This window comes from Saccopteryx bilineata, chromosome 4 (assembly GCF_036850765.1).
Source record: "Saccopteryx bilineata isolate mSacBil1 chromosome 4, mSacBil1_pri_phased_curated, whole genome shotgun sequence".
NCBI lineage: Eukaryota > Metazoa > Chordata > Mammalia > Chiroptera > Emballonuridae > Saccopteryx > Saccopteryx bilineata.
This window is the reverse complement of record NC_089493.1, coordinates 258,525,921-258,548,042: the sequence shown is the minus strand read 5'-3', so window position 1 is coordinate 258,548,042 and position 22,122 is coordinate 258,525,921. Positions and strand designations below refer to the sequence as shown.

The window sequence follows — 22,122 nt, the reverse complement described above, 5'->3', positions numbered from 1 at the left end:
AGCGACCTTTGTGCTCAAGCTGTATGAGCCAATGCTCACGCCAGTGACTTCAAGTTTTCAAACCTGGGACCCAGTGTTCCAGGTTGATGCTCTATCCACTGCGCCACCACTGGTCCAACAGCTATGATCATCCTTGTTCAAGTTTTGTGTGAACATATTTTCAATCCCACTACTTTTTAATACCTCTCAAAAAAGATTTGTTGAGCCTGACCAGACGGCGGCGCAGTGGATAGAGCGTTGGACTGGGATGCAAAGGACCCAGGTTCAAAACCCCAAGGTTGCCAGCTTGAGTGCAGGCTCATCTGGTTTGAGCAAAGCTCACCAGCTTGGACCCAAGGTCGCTGGCTCGAGCAAGGGGTCACTCAGTCTGCTGAAGGCCCACGGTCAAGGCACATATGAGAAAGCAATCAATGAACAACTAAGGTGTCGCAATGAAAAACTAATGATTGATGCCTCTCATCTCTCTTTGTTCCTGTCTATCTGTCCCTATCCCTCTCTCTGACTCTGTCTCTTTAAAAAAAAAAAAGATTTGTTGATGTTGAAACCATGGACTCATACCACTTCACCAGTTATTTCACATTTAACAATAATCAATTTGGGAATACTCATTTGAATCATATGGCTAAGACACTCTTGGTCCAATTTATATAATCATAGGTATACATCTTGTACAAATTGGGGGGAGAGGAGTTACTCCTCACTGGAGATTTACTCTACAATCAACAAAGTCTAAAAGAATCAAAGAATCTCCATCTTTTGCTTAGGCATTATATATAGCTTTTTTCAGTTATTTCTAGGTATTCCTCATCTTTTCCACCAAGCTGTCAAATCTTTTTTTAAAGATTTGATTGGCCCTGGCTGGTTGGCTCAGCGGTAGAGCGTCGGCCTAGCGTGCGGAGGACCCGGGTTCGATTCCCGGCCAGGGCACACAGGAGAAGTGCCCATTTGCTTCTCCACCCCTCTGCCGCGCCTTCCTCTCTGTCTCTCTCTTCCCCTCCTGCAGCCGAGGCTCCACTGGAGCAAAGATGGCTCGGGCGCTGTGGATGGCTCTGTGGCCTCTGCCTCAGGCGCTAGAGTGGCTCTGGTCGCAACATGGCGACGCCCAGGATGGGCAGAGCATCGCCCCCTGGTGGGCAGAGCGTCGCCCCATGGTGGGCATGCCGGGTGGATCCCGGTCAGGCACATGCGGGAGTCTGTCTGACTGTCTTTCCCTGTTTCCAGCTTCGGAAAAATGCAAAAAAAAAAAAAAAAAAGATTTGATTGGTTGATTTTACAAAGAGAGGAGAAAGAGAAGTGGGGGATGAGAAGTATCAACTCGTAGTTGCTTCACTTTAATTGTTCATTGACTGCTTCTCATATGTGCCTTGACCAGGCAAACCCAGGGTTTCGAACTGGCAACCTCAGCATTCCAGGTAGCTGCTCTGTCCACTGAACCACCACAGGACAGGCTCAAATCGTTGAAGATAAGAATTAGTCCTAGATTTTTCTTGGTGTCCTTACAGTAAACTCTAGCATGGTGCCTTGAACATAGAAGACATTCAACTATATGTGGGATGAATCATGCCCTACCCCAGATAGACTGGTGAATCCCTCTGAAACAACACTGACAAGCAAATGCAGCAAGACTTGATGAATATCTCTAAATTCCAGTGACCAGTAATCCCCAAGACAGCCCACTATCGTGTTTCTCTTCCTTTGCAGGATACCCCTTCAATGGCTTGAAAAAAGTTTATGACCTCGTAGGTCCTCCTCTTCTTCAGGACAGAAACGCCCTGTTTCTTCAACTTGCCTCAGAGATGGTCCTAAGTTCCTCCTGCACTCTGGCCATCATGTAAGAAGTATAATTGCAGGATACATTCCTTTTCTTTTGCATTTAGATAGTTATGTAGGCTACTCACCAGAGGCAGAGAAGAAGGGCGGTCTGCCCGGAAACTGTTTTCAAGAGAAGACGGATTGGGACTGTTACCAACACTTGTGTTCTGAAATTATTGAAACAAAATGAAACCCCAGATTAACTACGAAACTGTTAAGAAACACAGATGGTCAGACAGCAACTGAGGCTCGGCAATGTTGTACTCACTTCGAGGTGTCCACACACAGATTTTAGCAGTTTGTAAGTTGAATCTCTGGAGAGTAAGGAGACAAATATGTACTGAAAAACAAAACAGAGTAATTAACAACAGACACTGTCTATTGAGAAGCGAGTATTCAGAGTTCAAAACTTTACTTGTACATATTTTTTTCATTGGATATAGACCAATCTCTGTCTACATTCTTGTTCTGTTCACTCACAGTTTTTATTCCATTCCTGAACTAAAGGAAATATACTCCCCAACAATAGCAACAAAACCCCCACACCCAATTTAAGTAATAAACAAATGTAGAGAGAAATGAAGGCTCCAATGCCCTGATAGAAGCGCCACAAATAAGTACAACTAGGAAAAGACGTGGATGTTAAAAAAAAGGCTAGTGATACTTACCAAAGCCCCTTTGAAGTCTCTCTACCACCCCCCACTCCCTTATAAAGGTATTTAGCAATTCCTAAGGGTCTGCTTTCTCTGCTCTGACCTAGATTCCCATCGAAAATTTCCCAAAACTCTAATAGGCTTGTTCTTTTTCAGTCTACTTCCAGATTCTTCCTTGTACAAATATGGAGATTTTTGTAGTGGATGCTCTAAGTTATGGGAAAAGTAAAATTGGAAATAGAGAAGTAATTTGGAGACAAAATAAGGAAAAATAACTTTACCATAAATAGTACGTTGAGAAAATATTAAAACTTATTCTTTCTCCATCTATCAGAGCAACAGAATCTTCCCAGACTCACTTTCCAAAGTTTGTGATTACCCCTTCCATTCATTCACCCATGAAAGAATTCGACACATTCTCCAATCTAATCCATTACAATACAATACAATGAGTATTTTATTCCCAAGTAGTTAAGATTCTAGGTTCTGGCATTAGACCCAGTAGTAAATTTTGGCTCTGACACTAAGTAGGCAACAGAGGGCAAATTGCTACCTAATTTCTCTCAGCTTTAGTTTCCTTAACACTCACCCCTTAGAGAATACACGTGAAAACGTTAAGGAAAGGATTTAGCGTATGCCTGGCAAGAAGGACTTGATGCTTATTAGCTATTAGTGTGTCTTAAGTAATTTTTCAGAAATAGATATTAACATATTTCTTTACTTATCAGAATAGCCTCTCTTATCATTCTTTTTGCTTCCCCTTTCTTCTTTATCCAGTGTGGTTAGAAATGAAATGTGGCTTTTATGCTTTCATAGTAATAGTAGGTGAAATATTAAAAAATAACTTCAAGTGAAATATGGGAAACCAATATTTGCTACTCTCTCTCTCTTCCCAGGCTGAAATAAACACCTCTCAGTGCAAATATTTCTGGTTGCACGTGTCTGTGGTATCCCAGTGGTCAACAGCAGCTTGAGCACCTCAGTACAGGAGTGGGCCAGTGCAGGCCACCTGGAAGCAGAGACGGGCTAGGGACTGGTCCACAGCGGCATGTGCACAGCAAGCTCAGGTTTTATATATCCGGGATGCTTTTGGTGAGGTGCCAGCTGAGGTTAGGGGGTGGCCAGCCCCCCCCCCCCAGGGACTCCTCAGTGTCACCCTGCCTCACTCTGTCAATCAGGTGGTGATGGCTGTTGTTTTAAATAATACGAAAGAAACTGAACATCAGTGTAGCTTGACTGAACAGATGTTTGTCAGGGAAAGGGAAGTTGAGAAAGAATTCTGTTTTTTTGACCTTGGTTAAGCAAGTATAATTAAGTCAGCAGAAAATTAAAAATTGGCAACAATTACATTAGAATAAATCTTCTTTTGAGGGGAAACAACACTACACAAATGTCTAAAAGCGAGGACTCTAAAAATTAACCTTCTAGCACATTTCCTGATTGCCTGTGAGAGATGATATTTATGGTTCAGGGTCTTGGTCCTGGAGAGAGGCCTGAAGGCAATGGCGACCAGGGAACTTCATTCTGTTGCCTGTGTACTCACCCGGTCTGTGACTGTCGCTATGATCAGGGCATTTGGCACCAGAAGGGCAGTTTTGGTTTTCTTTATTAGGGTGACGGAGAACGCCGGGATAGAGATCTGAAACAGAATCACCGAGTTAACACACTGGCTAAGACTTCACAGAACAGCACTTCAAATCTTCATGTTAAAGGAAAAAAACCCCCACAAATCAACAAAGAATTTAAAATCAGCAGTGGCCTCTCTCTTTCTCCATGAAGAAAGGCCATCTGAAAGAGCGGCCTGGGTGGGTGCGTCAGGAGCCCTTTGCGCTGGTGTTAATACAAGTGCCGCGATCAACTAGCTCACTGGTTCTACTGAAGGGCTTTCAAGGGAAACCTTTTAGACATTGGGGCTAGAACGCAAAATTCACATTCATTTTAAAGGGAAGACCAATGCTCTAACGAAGTTAGTGTTAGTGGTCATCCACTTGGGGCTAATCTCCCACACCCTGCTCTCCTCTGTTGTTAGACATGTGGGTGGGGGCAGCATTGAAAAGCACTGGTATAATGGGACCGTAATTGGACAGAAAGTCTGGGACTGGAGTTCTCAGCTCGGTTCTGTTACTGTCTGTACGATCTTCTCTACCTTATGAGTTATCCTTTCTAAGCCTCAGTTTCCTGATTTGTAAAACAGGCGTAGTCTTACTACCTCCCAGGGTTTCTGTGGATTAAATGAGCTAATATATGGAACAAGCCAAGCATCCAATGAAAGTATCATTCATTTCCTCATTTGCCTCATATAAAGAGGATGGGTGAAATAAAAGAACTCTTAAATTCTTTTCTGGTTAATCAAGAATAAAAACAGTGACACATTATAGCATCTACCAGTATTAATATACACTTACCTGATGAGAATGTCATTTACTTATGACATTCCTGAAAAGCAGAGATTCTAAGAGATAAGGACATTTGTTTAGAGGCAAATGACTTGCTCAAGGTCATAAATACAGTAGTTACAGAGAGAGAATCTGAACAAATCAGAACCTAAATGGGTTTTTTTCATATATTGTACTATAAGAATGTATCAGATGCCACAGAGAAAATAGTGAATGTTCCTGATACATTTATGTTACATCCCTTCAACCACGTTTGGTTAAAAAAAAAAATAGATCACAACACTTTGATCCTTGAAAACAGAATAAGGCACACCCATGATAAGAAGAAAATAACCTGGACCTCTCTATAGGTACACCCACTCACTTGAACTTGTACTTTGTAAAAATGCTTTATGCGTTCTGAAAGAGATCAGTGAGGTCAGTGGGCAAGCAGAGGGCCTTATGTTCGTGCTGCCAGCTTCAAGGAAGAAAAAAACCCCGCTATTAATGTTGAATGTTTGCGTTCATATTTAGGTTTATGAGATGGGATCGTTCTATCGCCCCTCCAGTTATAAGCTGGGAGGACTCTGTATGAAAGAAGTTACGATACACTCAGATAGATGATGCAATAAAACAGGTCCTATTTTGTTTCTGAGTGACGACACAGGGTCAAGGGACTATAAATCTGGATTTTTTTTTCCCCTCTCATAATCTAAGGCATGGAACACCCTCAAGAAGGAATTTTCAGTCAGTGGCTTCCTGAGTATAAAATGACAGCTAGATCACATTTGAGAAAGCAAAAATAACCTTTCGGTTTGAACCTATAGGGAATGTGATACATGCATTTTAATTTTATTAGCATCTGACAATATCAATGAGCTAACATGTCCTGATTAAATTAAGACTATCCTTTATTAATATTTTTCCAGTGTAGGATGCTTAGAAAACTCCCCTTTCTGGAGCAAATTGGTGGGTTGCCTGTAGTTCATAACTGGACCACGTTGGACCAGGGTCTGTTGGCAGCGAGGAAAGTCTGCCATAGAGTTGAAGCCCCAATCTCCTTGACCTCATCCTTCAAAGGGAAGGCATGTATCAGTCACTGTCAGATTCCAGGTTCCTGGCCCTGCTCATTTTCAATCTCTTGTCTCTTAGAGTTAGCACAGGCAAAAGCAATCCCAGCGTGTTAAGTCTGTACAAAACCAGGGCCGCTCCTTTTATCTTTATTTATTTATTTTTGGTCAGTCCTCTTTTAGGTAGAAGTAGAATTTTGAAACCACCGGCAGAATCATCTTAGCTTGAAACTGCACATACTGGCTTTGTGAATTCCGTCTTCCTTAACAAAGACTAATTCTTGGCCCACTAATGTCTTCAAACCCTGCTGCTTTGATCCGAGGTGTTGGCTCTCTCTCAATTTCTGAGAATTATCTTTACCACACTGAACTGGAGCTCAGTACCTCCCAGACCCCTTCCCCACTCCAAAAACCAGTTCTTAGAATCCAGAACTCTAGAAATAAGGTGAAATACTGAGTATTATTGCTATGCATTATACTGATTCAGATAATACTGTGCATCAAAACGTTTATGGAACCAACTCTATACAGTAAAGGAACAATATAAAAAAAACACATCTGACTTCAAAATAGTATGCTAGTCTGCCGACTCAACACCAACAAATAAAGAATTTCCATTTTATTTGTTAAGTGGTCTCTACGTATAAGATTGCCAGTGGCTTTAGAGAGAATACTTAAATAAGACATACCTACCACTGAAAAGAATTCTTAATCAGCTACGTCATGAATAGAAAAGCTGCTTACTCATAGTCATAAATCAGAATGCTGGAAAACTCACTGAGGTCATGCAAACCCAAGGTGTTTCTCTGACTCCTTATTCTGGTAGCCTGAATGTGACAGCATTGCTCAAAGGGCAAGAATGTCAACAGGATGGAATTATTTTTTCTCTTCTTATGCCATAGTCCCAAGGTCTCTTTCAGAAGGGAAAACTGCCAATTCCTTCAGGCTACTCTCCTTAATGGCTCAGTGTGTCCTGGGCCTCTGCTCCCCTAGATCTGTATTCAATGAGAATGAAAAGGTGTCACTCAGGATCCTGTGGGGGATTGTGGGTATATGACTGTGAGTATAGGTCTTACACACTCCAGTTCCTGCTCCTTTAGTGCTGGGGATGGTACAAACTGAGCTCGTAAGTAGCTTGTTTATAGGCCTGTTTTCCTAGATATCTCTGATGGTTAACTGGTACGAATACAGTACAAAATCAGTATTTCTTGTCTTTTTAAGGTGAGAGGAAGGGAGAGAGTGAGGAAGACTCCCACATGTGCCCTGACTGGGATCCACCTGGGATCTACCCAGCAACCCCTTCTAGGGCTGATATTTGAGTATTGAGCTATTTTTAGCACCTGAGGCTGATGTGCTCCAGTGGAGCCATTCTTAGCACCCAGGGCCACGCTCAAACCAATTGAGCCACTGACTGGGAGTGGCAGAGGGAAAGGAGGGGGAGAAGGAAGGGGAGAAAAGCAGATGGTCGCTTTTCTTGGGTGCCCTGACTGGGAATCGAACCCAGGATGTCCATATACTGGCTGATGCTCTATTCACTGAGCCACCGGCCAAGGCCCAGTATTTTTTTTTTTTTTTTTTAGCAAGAGAGATAGAAGGACAGAGAGACAGGAAGGAGAGAGATGAGAAGCATCAATTCTTCACTGCAGCACTATAGTTGTTCATTGATTGCTTTCTCATATGTGCTTTGACGGGGGGCGGGGAGCAGGGGGGGGCTACAGCAGAGCAAGTGACTCCTTGCTCAGGTCAGCGACCTTTGGGCTCAAGCCAGTGACCCTGCACTCAAGCTGGTGAGCCCGTACTCAAGTCAGCAACCCCAAGGTTTCAAATCTGGGTCCTCTGCGTCCCAGTCCGATGCTGTATCCACTGTGAAACCACCTGGTCAGGCCGGCCTAGTATTTCTTTAAAAGTTGTTTTAGGTTTAATGTACATTTTTGAAGCTGATTGTGGAACACTTTTCATAGGAACAACTTTGAGAGTTCTCTGGTGACACCTGGCTAAGGATTTAGGGTAAGATTGTGGGAGAGAGATGTGTGTCATCTTAGAACTTATAATGTTTGGAACTATCATAAAGAAAGCTTTGTATAAAGGTATAATAATGGCACAAATATTTATAAATATTGCTACATTTTAAATAAGTAATATTCACAAATATAATAAAGTACAGGATAAGCTTTCTTTCTTAAAAATTATACAAACCTTAGTGTCTTTTCCAAAGACCTTGGAATGAAAACAAATCCAATTTTCTGATACAAATAGCTTCCCCTGGTATAAAATTTCTTTCTGAAGAGCACAGGTAAAACCTGAGAAAATATATACAGGTACAACATCATTTAGAATTTACATTTAAAATGAGAATTCTCTCTATATGCTGGTGTCTCAGGGTGGGCCAAGATAATAAACTCACATACTCAAAAGATCTGTCACCTCTTTTTTAGTCATCTTGAGTAGAATAAATGTATGGAAATGAGCATTTGTTTTTATTTTTCTTTTCTATTTATTTTATTTATTAAGTGAGAGGCAGGGAGGCAGAGACAGACTCCCGCATACACTGCTGCTCTGTTGCTCGGCAACTGAGCTATTTTAGTGTCTGAGGCGAGGCCATGGATTCTTCCTCAGTGCCCAGGGCCAATACTGCTCAAACCATGGGAGTCATGGCTTCTGGAGAGGAAGAGAAAGACAGAGAGAGAAAGAGAGATGGGGGAAGAGGGGGAGAAGCAGATATTTGCTTCTCCTGTCTTTTCTGACTGGGAATCAAATCTGGGATTTCCCCATGCCGGGCTTATGCTCCAATGCTGAGCCAACCAGCCTGGGCTGAGCATTTGTTTATTTCATTCAAGTCTTACAAATGTTAGGATGAAAATCAAAATGGAAAGGCAAGCCTGTTATTACAAATGAAGAATTCAAGAACTGTGTTTCAAAAATTTCTTCTATGTGGGAAGGTGTGCCACCCCCGTGCCAATCAATACTCCTGCCCCTCCTTCCCTGGATTGTGACTAATGACTCCTTCTGAAATAGACGGTCTAACCGTGGGAGGCGTGTGTGACCCACACTTTCCTGTTTGGAGATTATGGCTGGAACCCAGCACCTGGCCTTCCCACTATTCACTGAGAGAGGCTAGAATAGAACACTGGTTCCTGGGGAACCACAACCGAGAGCAGGTGCTGAACTGGCCTGCGGGGCACGGTGTTTAGATGTGATCACGAGGCCCTGAACAATGCAGGTATCAACACGTGTTTGTCCACCCAGGTCTGTGTTTCCTCTTAGCCTTCTTTCAGTGACCTCTCTTGTTCCAGCCTTGTCATCCTAACTCTCAGGACAATCCAAACACAATGCATTTTCAGCAGTAAATATGGAAGGCGAGGATATCATTCTGGAATCATCTTGGATGGATTCCACGTTGTGTAGAGAAATTCGGTTTCCCATTCCACTTTCTTGTCTTTCAAGGCAGCCGGCGAGCGCACGCCGGCACTGGTGCTGTGTCAGGACTCTCAGAAACCAGTCCCCCCAGTGACTTAAGTCCCCGGACCATGCCCTCCTCCCCCAAATCAATTAGCATCTCTTCATATATGGAGCTTAAAAAGTCAAACAGAGCCGAACTTACTTTGCCTCAGTGGTTCTTCAGTTGGGACATCAAGAAACAACTTGTGAAAGTGCATATTTGCTTTGTACTAGAGTGAGAACAAAATAGAGACGTCACTGCACTGTTTTTTTGTGAAACATCACAAAATTTTAACTTTGATTTAAATTGCATAATACACCCCCCCTTTTAATATATACTGCTCACAAAAATTAGGGGATATTTCAAAATGAATATGAAGCTATAAAATATCCCCTAATTTTTGTGAGCCGTATAGTATCTTCAGGAATTCCACCTCTCTGATCTCATAGTCTCCGGCACAACCTGTTGATGATCATCAGCGAGAGGTAGGACACAAAGGTTTCCTTTCCCAACAAGACTAGACCTGCTGGTTGGACATGCAGCTAGAATCCTGACGCAGCTGGTGGCCAGCCTTCTGCCGAGGGGCCAGATAAGGACGTCCCGAATAAGAAATGAGAAGAAATTCTAAGGAATCTCACTAGGGAAGGCAGTAGATCCCAGGGCACTGAAGATAGAAGTGGGTACTCTCAGAAGAGGGCAGTGATTAAAAACTTCCCAGTCACAGAAACCTAAGTCTTGGCCACACCTCTTCTCTGGTATGTGATTGTGGCCTAGTCGCTTAACCACTCTGGGCCTCAGTTTCCTCTTCTGTGCCAGAGGGCAAAAACAGTACTTGCTTCTGTGGGATGACTTAAGGCTTAACTGGGATAACACAGCTAAAAGACCTGCTACCTGGGATTGCCGCTCACACTGTTAACTGCTGTGCCGGTATTTCCTCAGCCAGTGTCATGGCGAGACGGCTGTCAAGACAAGTAGGCTTTCTTTTAAGGGAGGCAGAAGGCCCAAGAGTCTGAAATGCTGAACATCACTTCATTTTCAAGGCATCTATTTCCACAACTGTGACTACAACATACAGACTGCACCTGACACTTTGCAAAATGCTTTCACAAACCGCCCCCACGATAACCTAAGAACTGACATCCTCAGTGCGTGGGTCTGGGCAGTGTGCTCGGAGATGTGGCGTTAACTGGAACCACCTAGGAACCATCCAGCTACTAAGAAGTAGAGCTGGGTCCTCCTGCTGCCTGACAGATGCTTTTGAGGGAAAAGTCTTTTGAGCAAAATAGAGAGATCTCATCTTTAGGTCCTTTGATGTTTTATTAGCCAAACCAGGTAGGTCACAATGGCAAAAGCGGCCCTACCATCATTGTAAAGAAAAGCTTCCGATAGGTCAAGCAGATGACAGATGGAGCCCCACGAATCAGCTGTTTTACAGATGAACACCTCACATAAGGTTGGTTACCGCACGCAGCTTCCGAGGAGCGCATTCTGCACCCAGGAAGTTACCCCAATTAAAAGCTAGGCCTTCTATGGGACTTTTACTGAGATTTTGTTCTTAGTGGCTACAGTGAGCACTGGCTGCACACTTTTTTGAAAAATATCTTGGGGCCATGGACTCTTCAACATGTCATTGTAACAAGAGGTTAAAAAGAAACGTCAGTGGCACTGACTGACAAGAAAAGCAATGTGACAAATCAATGCCGTGCCTGGCTCTTGACGGGATGTTAGAGAGGGGGAAGTGAAAAACCTTTATAAAGGACATTTAGTACTGGGATAACTGTGCACATAAATATAAATTATAAAGTCCATTTTCAAATGTGCACAGTTTGAAATTATATAAGATATATATATATATAATTTGGGGGGGGTGCCCTGACTGAGGATCAAACCCAAAACTTGGGCACATTGAGACAAGGCTCCAACCAAATGAGCCACCTGGCCAGGGCCAAAAATATATTTTTAAAATTTATTATTTAGTTATATTTCCTGGGCGTGCTAACAGTGTTTTGTAATAGTTCTTAGGGGACACATATTCAAGTACTTAGGGATGAAGTATCAGAAGACCCCACTGTTGCCTGCCCTTTGATGGCGCAGTGGATAAAGCGTCAACCTGGAATGCTGAGGTCGCAGGTTCAAAAGCCCGGGCTTGCCCAGTCAAGGCACATACAAGAAGCCACTATAAGTTGATGCTTCCTGCTCCTCCCCCCTGCCTTTCTTTCCTTCTCTAAAATCAATTAATAAATTAAAAAATCTTAAAAAAACAAACTCCACTGTTGGTCCAGCTAATATAGCATGTTTATGGCACAGGACTGGGCTTCAATAGCTTCTGGGTGTATTTTATTTTAGAACAGACCCGAAACTACTTCGGGAGGAGAGTCACAGCCCTGTGCACAGGTTTCTCTCTCGTGTGCAGCGGGGTGACCTCTGTTCACAGAGTACCTTGTCAGACTCTCTTCATTTTACTGCAGGGATGTCACACCTCTCCAGGTCTTGGCCAGTTAGTAGACAAGCACATGACTTAGTGCTGGTCCCTGCTTGGCCTGAGGGAAGGGACGCCTGTGGGCACTTGTCAAGAGTTAGGGACACAGTACAGAACTCGCTACCCACTCAGTCTGTGTTAAAAGGTCGGTTGTGAAATATACTGATGGAAAATCACCTGAAGGACCTGCTGCCTGTCCTTTTTTCCTCGAGTCTCTACACCTATGCCTGTGCTGGTCCTGCCCAGCAGAAAGCTGCACCCCTGGGTTCTTTGCCCCTCTGGGCTTTCTGCTTCTGTCGCCTTCCAAGACAATGTCCCATTTCCCGGTTACCTGGCTGGAAGATGAAGACTTTTTCCTTTCCACCTTCGAGTCATTTTTGCTTTCTGTTTTACAGTCGTTCTTATCACTTGCTAAAGAGACACCATCAAAACTGGATTTTGACCTGAGGAAAGAAAATCCAAGGAGTCTATAGAGTGAATTTTTTATGCTACTCATTAGTTTTATTGTAATAAATCTTGATTATACCATCTCACAAGAAACCCTGATGTTTGTTTTTCTCTTCTAGATATCAATAACCACTCATAACCCTCTAAGGCAGGGGTCTCAAACTCAACTCAGCATGTGGGCCGCAGAGCAAGATCACAGCCGTTTGGCGGGCCGCACTAGGTCTACAAAAGGCAACTGTTATGCAACACTTTTCAGTGTCACAAAACGACCAGAAACTGTAGTTCGTGGATTAGTCTGCGGGCCGCACAAAATTGTTCGGCGGGCCGCATGCGGCCCACGGGCTGCGAGTTTGAGACCTCTGCTCTAAGGGGATTTACAGTGAGTATTGTAGGACTGGGATGATTTCAGCAGGCTGGAATCTCAAACTGAAGAAAGGGTCATTGGTAGCAGAGAAAAATAACAATCTAGTTGTGAAAATAATTATATCATCTCCAAAGTATTTTAATCAGTATAAAGCGTACGGGAGGCAAGTTATTAAAACTGCAGCTCTAGTTCAATAAAAAATATTTCTATTTTTAAAAAAATCTGTTAATATTTAACAAGTATTAATTAAGTGGGGCATTGTGTCCAATGCCTTGGAACACACAAGACTGGTCTTTATTCTTAAGGTGCCTATGCACACATCAAACATCTGTCTGTCGTAAGTTCTCATCACACACACACAAAATTGTAACTATTGTACGGGGACAGTTGTTAACTAGACTTATTGTGGTGAGCATTTCACAATGTAGACAAATATTGAATCATGTGGTACACCCGAAACTAATATAATGTTCTATATGTCAATTATACCCCAATAAAAAGTGAAAATAAATTAAAAACAACAACAAACAAAAAACTTCTTAGAAAGGCAGTACATGATTTAGCACCAAAACAATACACATCACAGGCATTAGGAGGAGGTACGGAGACTATTAGTCTAACAGGAGAAGAGAGAAGAGGAGACCAATAGAACATGGTTTTCATAGAGAAGGCCTAATAGAATAAGTAGGATTTGGGTATGAGGAAAAGAGAAACATCTCAGAGTGGGAAAGTAGTTGAAATTCGGATGAAAAAGAACACCCTTGGGAGTCAAGTTCAGGATTCCCTTCTAATGGAGGTTCTGGTCAAGGCTCTCCACCTTAGCAGACTTGTGCGTGTGCAAGTAGTGTGCATATAGCTTCAACCCTACAGCTCAGCAAGGGCATTTCAAAGTGGAATGCATGTAATGCTTTTTAGAGGTTTAAGTTTTATGATGATTATGTAGATTTTGTTTACTGGGAGAAAATGGCACAGGAAAGCCTTAATTTTACAGTATTTCTCAGAATGAGTCATGTTAAAAAAATTTTGTTTGAAGCAGATTTAAGAAACATTTTAAGCAATCTGAGTGGTATGTGGGTGTGACGGGGGCAAAGAAATGACTGAAGTCAGACATGAGGCTCTGGTTTTCTCAGCCCAGACTTGGTCTGAATTGCTGATGCTCAAACCACAGGTGAATCAATCACCTCTCAGCAATTCAAGGCATGCTGATCTGGATTGAGTACTGGCCGCTGAACCTATATGCACAGCTAGACATTTATTTTAGAAGTCTAGGGATTACTTAAAAAAAATTATGCATAAACATTTTACTGTACTTGAAAATAAAATGATTTTTTTCAAAGGTCAAATGACCTGTATATTATTTATACTATCCACTAATTCGAATTTTATCAACTCTATTGATTCAAACATATAAATATTAATAAAATTGTCAGGGCAATGACCAGACCCTTTGGAGAGCTCTGGACAGGAAGCAAAGGTGAGAAGCAGGGCGGCGTTACTGTACTGTCGATACCTTCAAAGGGAACAGAAGGCGCCTGTCTGCACAGCACTGGTCTCTGTGGTGGTGGGGGAGGGCACATATTTACATAGTATTGATTTCTTTGGGTCTTCTCAACCCTGTTATTCTCACTTCTCACAAGTGACTGGGCGGGGCCAATGCAAAATAAAAATTCAGCCCCCCCCTCCCCCATTCAAAAAACTGAGAATTTTCAAACAGCGAGAGCAGAGCATTAAACCAAGTGCTGGGATCTTCGCAACTACACAGACCACACACACCCTGTGATGTTTAACAAGCATGATGATGAGTGTATTAATCTCATCTACAGCCTGGGGGAGTTGGGCAAAAAACAATTGTGTTTGAGAAGTGCCTGCTCTAGCCAGTCAATAGCGGTGGAAGACACAAGAAACAACATGCTCTGTGCGTCCGCAGAGGGCCTGGCTGGTGGGAGACGGGATGCTCTGGCAGGACCCGCGACAGAAAGCAAGGTGAGGGGAGCTGGCAGATCAGGCATGCAGCGAAGATGGAGAGAGAACTGGGAGTGACGGAGAGATCTGGGGGAAGAGTGAAGACTTACACTGGGTCCTGCATGAAGTACAGATGTGGAGAGAAGGGAAGGGCTGGTGGCCAGGAGGGAAGGGAAAGCAAGAGTTATTTAATTGCCCTTTACCAGAGGCCAAAAGACACAGCAGGCAGCAGTTCTGCAGTTCTGACAGGTGTAACAACGGGGGCAGCGATCACTCCTCAACTCCTGCAGATCAGTGGCCTTGCTACTTGTCCTTGACCTTTGGTTTAAACATTCTCTCTTTACGAGCTGAAAGGCCACTCATACGTTCCTGCTTCTCCTTCCACGCGAAGGAAAGCATATAATGGTGTCTCTGAGAGTGATGGGGGATCATAGCTTCACATCTCAAAACTGCCTGTCCCCCCACAGCCCCACAACCAAACCGTGGTTCCTGCACCTGCCCCAGGAAATGCACACCCCTCCCCCACGCACACCCTGCCTGGGGATCGCGGATGGGGTTTCCCTCTGCTCTTTTCTCGTTTCCCTCTGCTCTTTCCCGTGGCTGCCAGGAAAGCCAGACAACAGGTGTGCACACCCAGAGGCCAAGCAGACACTCCAGCCAGGGCGGGCCTCCCGCGCACCTGGCCAGCCTTCCCAGGTGCATTACAAACCTAACCGGAACGAGGGCCACCTTGGCCTTATCAGTGAGCAACGTCAGTGCCTTCGGAAAAAGGGCCTACATTGTGCAGAAGGCTGGGTGGGAAGGAGCAAAAGGTGCTTCCAGGTAGAGATGAGCAAGAAAGGCAAGCGCCAGGGCCGGGATTTCAAGGAGAAACACCTCACTTCTTTCTCAGGGGGGTTATTCACCTGTACACAATCCTCACTCCGTGAAACTAGAAACACCAGGTCCTCCCAGCAACCCCTCCTCCCAAAAAAGGGCAAAAAAGAGCAAAGTCAACGTGAGGACTCACCGCAGGGAGATGATTCTCTTCGGGTCTGGGGACTCGGCCTCGCTGGACGGGGTGGGAGACTGGGCTGTAGGCGACCTGCTGACCTTCTTCTTCTCCTCCACACCATTCTCAGCCTCCGAGCTGGAGAAGAGAGAAAAGCGCTTCACCTTAGACATCCAGAGCGAGGGGTGGGCGGAAAAGCCAGAGAAGTCACTTCGCGTTCTAGAGAGTAGAATGAACTTCAGTTCCCACCAACAGGCTGAGGTCGTCGTGGGCAGCTGCACCCTTCCCAAAACTCCATTCTGACCCCTCTCATCTGCCTTCAGCAGGGGGACATTTGACTGTGGGGACCTGCTGCCTCCCGGGTTGCTCCCGTGGGCCGTTGCTCAGCCCTGCCCGGCCCAGCTCCGCCGCCGGAGAGCCAGAGCACCTGGAGGCCCGGAGGGCTCCCGCGCACACTCCGTCCCTCCCCTGCCTCCAGGCAGGTGTGAGCCTTCCAGCTGGGAACCCCCGCTGCCCTTTGTCTGCACTTGTCTGTGTCACTTAATCACCTTTTGTTGTAGTTATACAGGAACCAAGTTTGGCTGTTGTTATTTTAAGCAAGCACCTCTTTAGGTGCTTAGGCAAGTGATCCTCTCTTATCTATCTGCACAACCGCCCAGTCTGGGCAGTTCTCACCCCCACTTTCTCAATGCGGAATCGGGAGGCTCTCAGATACTAAATGTCTTACCCAAGTGTGCAGAACTAGCATCTGAGTTAGGATTCAAACTCAGGTCTGTCCGTAAGCCTTTGTGTATACATCTCTCTCTTCTGCCTCCCTTTCCCCATCCATCCATCCATCCATCCATCCATCCATCCCCCCAACCTTCTGTCTATCCATCTAGCCCCCTTAGCAAATCTGCAGTGCAAGAGCTCTGGGGCAGAGTGGGAAAACGAGGTTTGACCTCGGCAAAGAGGAAAGTCAGTCAAGAGGGTCTGCACACTGAACCGCTGTAGATAAAGGTGGATCAGTGTGGCAGACACAGGCGTGTCCGCTCAATGTCGGGACCAGGAGAAACCATTTCCAATGTGGAAAGGAGAGGAAGGAAGGAGGGAAGGGACAATACAGGCGGCATACAAGGATCAGACCTTCCCTGGTGTCAACCTGCACAGCAAAGAACTCACAAAATAGACCTCTGAGGATGTGAGACCCCCACATGGTTGAGCTTAAGGGAACACATATTAACATAGCATTGCTATGACGGTTCAGCTCATTTAAATCCTAACTTATCACCCCTTTTATATTTTCACCTGCAAATGAATGCACAGGCAGGAAATATTATTGGTTAGTTTAAGCTTTGTGGTTGCTGACTTAACCACTTTTTATAGCACAGGAAAATTCCATTGTGGTGTCAAAATCAAGACCAAGTATTTCTGACAAGGTGTCCATTAATAATCCCTACAACAGACAATGCTCTCCTGTCAGTTAACGTTTCTCTTTTCCGAAGCAGGTAAGTATTTAAGGATAAAGGCCCAACCCTTCTTCAGTTCTTTTCAAAGTACTTAGAACATTTGTGCATAATAAAAAGGTTCAGTACATAACTAAGTTGCATTATGTGACAGAAGGTAGGTAGCAAACCTTGAAATATTACTAGAAAAGCACTGCTTTGGTTTAAATGAGAGAATTTTATTTAAATTTAGCATCAAGTTTAATTTATGAACTCAAAGAATTTTAGAACTGTTAAGGGACCTTCAAGCATATCTCTGCCTTTCCCCTCTAATCCCCAAGACACACAGCCCTCCTATTCTTCAAAACCACCAGGCAGAGAAGTCTACCCGAGAGTCCCTCTTGAAATAGGGAGACAGAGTGTGCGTGGAACTTCAACAACCCATCTCAGCATTCATTCAGATATCTACTGCACTTTAGGAAGGCTCAGACGGGAGACTTAGAGGCAGAGCTATCGCTGTCCTGAACCTCTGTGTGCTTAGAAAGAGCGCCCCCTCCCCACCGGGAAGCCTTCACAAAGAAGTGCCCCTCTGTTTAGATCAGGGGTCCCCAAACTACGGCCCGCGGGCCACATGCGGCCCCCTGAGGCCATTTATCCGGCCCCCACCACACTTCCGGAAGGGGCACTGTTTTCTTTTTCTCGCCGGGTAAAACAGGCACCTCTTTCATTGGTGGTCAGCGAGAGGAGCATAGTTCCCATTGAAATACTGGTCAGTTTGTTGATTTAAATTTACTTGTTCTTTATTTTAAATGTTATATTTGTTCCCGTTTTGTTTTTTTACTTTAAAATAAGATATGTGCAGTATGCATAGAGATTTGTTCATAGTTTTTTTTATAGTCCGGCCCTCCAACGGTCTGAGGGACAGTGAACTGGCCCCCTGTGTAAAAAGTTTGGGGACCCCTGGTTTAGATGGAGCTCCCTTGCCACACAGCCTGGCAGAGATAAGGTGTCCCTTGTCCTGGGCAGAAACAGCCCAGCACCAAGGTGTAAAAAAGCCAAATTCAGCTGGATTCAGCCTTCCCTTGCCCCTTGTCGGTCAGGCACTTCTGTGCAGTGCCGGGTGCCAAGGGCTCCCCCAGGCGCGGTGGTCCTGACTCGGGGCCCCCAGCGCAGCACTGACGTCACACAGTGCGCACCTCTGCATCCACTCAGCCAAGCAATGCCTCTTCACCACAGAACAGACAGGGCTGCTCCAGCTAAAACCGCTTCTTTCTAGAGAGTCTCCATTCCACTCTTCCTTAAATTTACACCTGGCCTCCAGCACTGCTTCTGTCCCTGAGGCCCTGGGGGAGGGGCGAGGAGGGCACAAGGTCCACGGAGCCTTCCAGCCTCGTCGTCTGGGTTTTGCTGCTGGCTGGCTTTATAACCCGCCAGCCCCCTACTTAATCAATGCCTTGCTCTGGTAACTTTTTTTTTTTTGGTCCCAAATGGCTTACTTATTAAACTCCTAGTCTAAATTCCTCAAAAGTTAGGGAACTTCTGTTTTATTTTCCTACGGCACTCAGCTCAGCATTTTGCTCACAGCGGTCATTTCTGTGTTGACTGATGTGGGATTAATTCTGCAGTGTCTCAAAGACTATGTGAAATTCATCCAATGGACCAATTTAATTTTAGGTCTTTTGCTGACTTAAGGATGCTATGGAATCGAAGGCAAGTTAATTCCTACCACAGGAGGGATCACTCAGCAAGCTCCCTACACTTCAGAGGTCCTGTGGCAGAGCGGGGAAACCGTAAATGCCAAACATCAGGGACGCCAGCGTCTGAGTGAGCAGAGTGGGAGGGTAAACGGAATCCTTCGTCAAGGCCACTCGGTAACTTTGAAACGACTGTGGGTGAGACCAACAATAGAGATGAAATAACAGGTCTCATTTAAATCATGAAGATAAAGAAATCAGGTCTTTAAAAAAAAAAAAAAAAAAAAGCTAGTCCTTTCAGGGACAGTGAATAAAGAGTCAACAAAACCAAACCACAAGAGTAGTCCTCCTTCAGCAGATGTTTATGGGCAGAGTCCCTGCTGGCAGGGCAGGCTGCTCAGAGAGAGAGGGAAGTGGGTGACAATGAGAAGTAGCCGCAGAAGCAGCAAACAATGCTGAACACAGGCTCAGCGTTCACCTGGCAGGTCCTTCTCCTCCCATCTCCAACCCATTTAAGCATCAGTGTGGGCCCTGAAGAAAGCTTTCCGGTAGGAATTTTAGGCAGTGAGACAGACAGCCATGCTGACACCAACCAAACCCGACTTCACCTATTAGGAGATGGTATTTTTTTTTTTCTAGAGAGAGGGAGAGGGAGAGGGAGAGGGAGAAGGGGGAAAGGAAGGAGAGAGGGAAGGAGGGAAAGAGAGAGGGAGAGATGCAGAAATGAAGAGAGATGAGAAACATCAACTCGTAGTTGTGGCACTTTAGTTGTTCATTGATTGCTTCTCATATGTGCCTTGATTGGAGGGGGGTGCCTCCCAGTGACCCCTTCCTCAAGCCAGTGACCTTTGGGCTCAAGCCAAGACCCCAGGATCATGTCGATGATCCCACGCTAAAGCCTATGACCCTGCACTCAAGCTGGATGAGCCCACTCAAGCTGGCGACCTCCGGGTTTCGAACTTGGGACCTCAGCGTCCCAGGTGGAAGTTCTAGCTATCCTACCGCGCCATCACTGGTCAGGCAGGGGATGACATTTTTATTATCAGCTGGGAAGTGCTCGGTCACTAAGACACTGCCATCCACTGTAACACAATGTATAAATAAAAAACAGGTTAGACAATCCCCATCCACAGTCCCATATCTGTCAATTCCCATACCTCATAAGTCTGATGACAACTTATTCTCATTTCACAAGGTCTCAGAATTAGAATCCTTATCCGGGGTGAACTATCATTCCTCCCAGACTCTGTGAGGGAAGGGAAACTCCTGTTCTCCTGTAACATCAAACTCCGGCCCCTGTCCCTCCCGCTGAGAACGGGTTGTATTCGGGCATCATCGCAGGCAAGTCAAAGCAGCGACTGGGCAGAATGTGACCGAGCTGTGTCTCAGTTCAGGAGGCTGTGTTCCTTTCTAACGACAGTGGTAAATACCTGTGTGTGAGTCTAACTTCAAGTTAAACTAGTCTAAGCTAAGACATAAACAACAGCACTATATTTCCTTACGATAGTATGGGGGAGGGTGGTTTTAGATCCATCATCTTTTTTTATTTTTTTAAATCCGTGATCACCATTTCCTAGGATATGTGTCACCAGAGGATCTCCATAGGATAACATCCTGGAAATGAGACCGCTGTGACAAGGCCAGCTCTGTGAACGTGCAGTGTTACTGGAACCCTGGGGGCCCGCGGAGCCTGGTGCTTGGTGTACTACCTGTTAGTGGCTCCGTGGCTGGCAGGCACGGGGTGGGGGGCCATACTTGGGAAGCAAAAAGATGAGCTACAGGGACAGAGGAGGGCTCTGGGACTGCTGGGCAGCAGCCACTGTACTGAGACATCAATCACAGTCACCAAAGAAAGGAAGCAGGATGGCGTGTGGAAGGTGTGGGAGTGGTGGTGGGCGTGGAGACTGGGCCCTGCCCCAGCTTCCTCTGCCTCTCGCTGCAGAGCACACTCATTCTCCCAAGCTAGACTTTTCTAAGTCAGGAAGAACAGCCTCTCGTTTACAATTCTGATAGAATAGACCTTTGTCTAGAAACGTTCAATTGTACTTCTTTATCTACCCACACACTTCTTTCTGAACAGGCAACTACAAGCACAAGTCCACAATTCAAAAGTTACAATCTCTCTTCTCTCCTTGTTTCACGGGGGGCCCTGTTTCTCTCTCGAGGTACCTGCTGTCCAGCTCCTGTGTGTCCTTCAGGGGGGTCTGTGTGTGGGACTGTGCATTGTTTTTTAAGCGCAAATGACAGCCCGCTATTCTATGCCTGGGTTTTTTCTTTCTTTCTTTTTTTAATTTACCGTATCTCGTATCTCGGTGCTCTTTCCCTATCACCACACTTAGTCTCCTCCTTTTTTGTAAGGACTGCATAGAGTTCACTGTAATGGGTGAATTATAATTTAGTTCCTCACTGACAGACATTTAGGTGGATTTCAGTCTTGCTACAAATATATACAACATGGCAAAAAATATCCTTGTATGTTTATTATGTGTGTAAATATTTCCATAGGACTATTAATATCCTGGAAATGGAACTGTGTCAGAACTGTGTTAAAGTGTATCTAATTTTAAAGTTATATAGTTATTGTTAAATTACCCTCAGCTGGGGGGGGGGTTGTGACACACCCACAGTATACAGCAGGGACTCTACATCCTCACTAACGAGGTGTTCAACTTAAAAAAAAGAATCCCATTGTCGTTTTGATATTTACTTTTCTCTTCTTAAGAGTAAGGTTGAGTGTACTATTTTCATATATTTAAGATTTTAAAAAATGTTTCTGTTTTTGTGAATTAGCTGTTTGTATGTACATTTTGCCAACATTTCTAGTGGGCTGTTGATGAAAACATGTAGGAAAAACCATCCTTATCACAACTGTGCCTCACAGTTTCTCGGCAATATTCTAAAACTGACTTAAAAATTTAAAAAAGTTAAGCAGATATTAGGGGTCAGTATCATGTTAAAATAAAATATTAATGACAAATTAACTTTTGTTTTCCTTGCTAGGCTTACTGGCAGATTGGGGGGGGGGGGAGGAATGCCCAAAACAGTATTCTTTGATTTCAGCAAAACCTATAGTGAAACAAGATAGGCTTCCAGTTTAGGATAGAGAACAGGAGCACAAGTGTCTGCTCCTCCTTTCTGAATCTGTTAAAAAGAGTATTTATAAAAGAAGCAATAATCCTGCTACAACATCGGCGGGAAACCGGCAACAGAAGGGCAGTTTCCCCAAATTTCTGGAAACTGGAACGTCCAGTACAGTTGGACTCTTGCAGCAAAGTAGAGAAAGCTGTGGTTGAGAACACTAATGGCACCAATGGACATAAGTGGAAAGGGTCTGCTTATCAAAGTTCAGTGAGGTGCTACAGGAGGGCGATGTTAGAAACGGATGAAAACATCAGATTAAATGAAAGGTGTT

At 44.6% G+C, this 22,122-nt stretch overlaps 1 protein-coding gene across 7 annotated transcripts in view; it reads right to left on the bottom strand.

The window, feature by feature from the left end:
• GRAMD2B (GRAM domain containing 2B) overlaps window positions 1-22,122 on the bottom strand; it is a 127,249-nt gene that overhangs the window by 13,401 nt on the left and 91,726 nt on the right. For 5 of the 7 annotated variants that reach the window (XM_066274222.1, XM_066274224.1, XM_066274228.1 and 2 more), the window contains exons 2-8: window positions 15,611-15,730; window positions 12,160-12,271; window positions 9,512-9,578; window positions 8,107-8,210; window positions 4,009-4,104; window positions 2,081-2,152; window positions 1,899-1,979 (exon numbers count right to left, since the gene is read on the bottom strand). In XM_066274222.1, coding sequence (XP_066130319.1) covers window positions 1,899-1,979; window positions 2,081-2,152; window positions 4,009-4,104; window positions 8,107-8,210; window positions 9,512-9,578; window positions 12,160-12,271; window positions 15,611-15,730 — 652 coding nt within the window. Of the gene's footprint in view, window positions 1-1,898; window positions 1,980-2,080; window positions 2,153-4,008; window positions 4,105-8,106; window positions 8,211-9,511; window positions 9,579-12,159; window positions 12,272-14,711; window positions 14,755-15,610; window positions 15,731-22,122 lie in introns of all 7 variants that reach the window. The other 2 variants (XM_066274223.1, XM_066274225.1) reach the window with 1 other exon arrangement.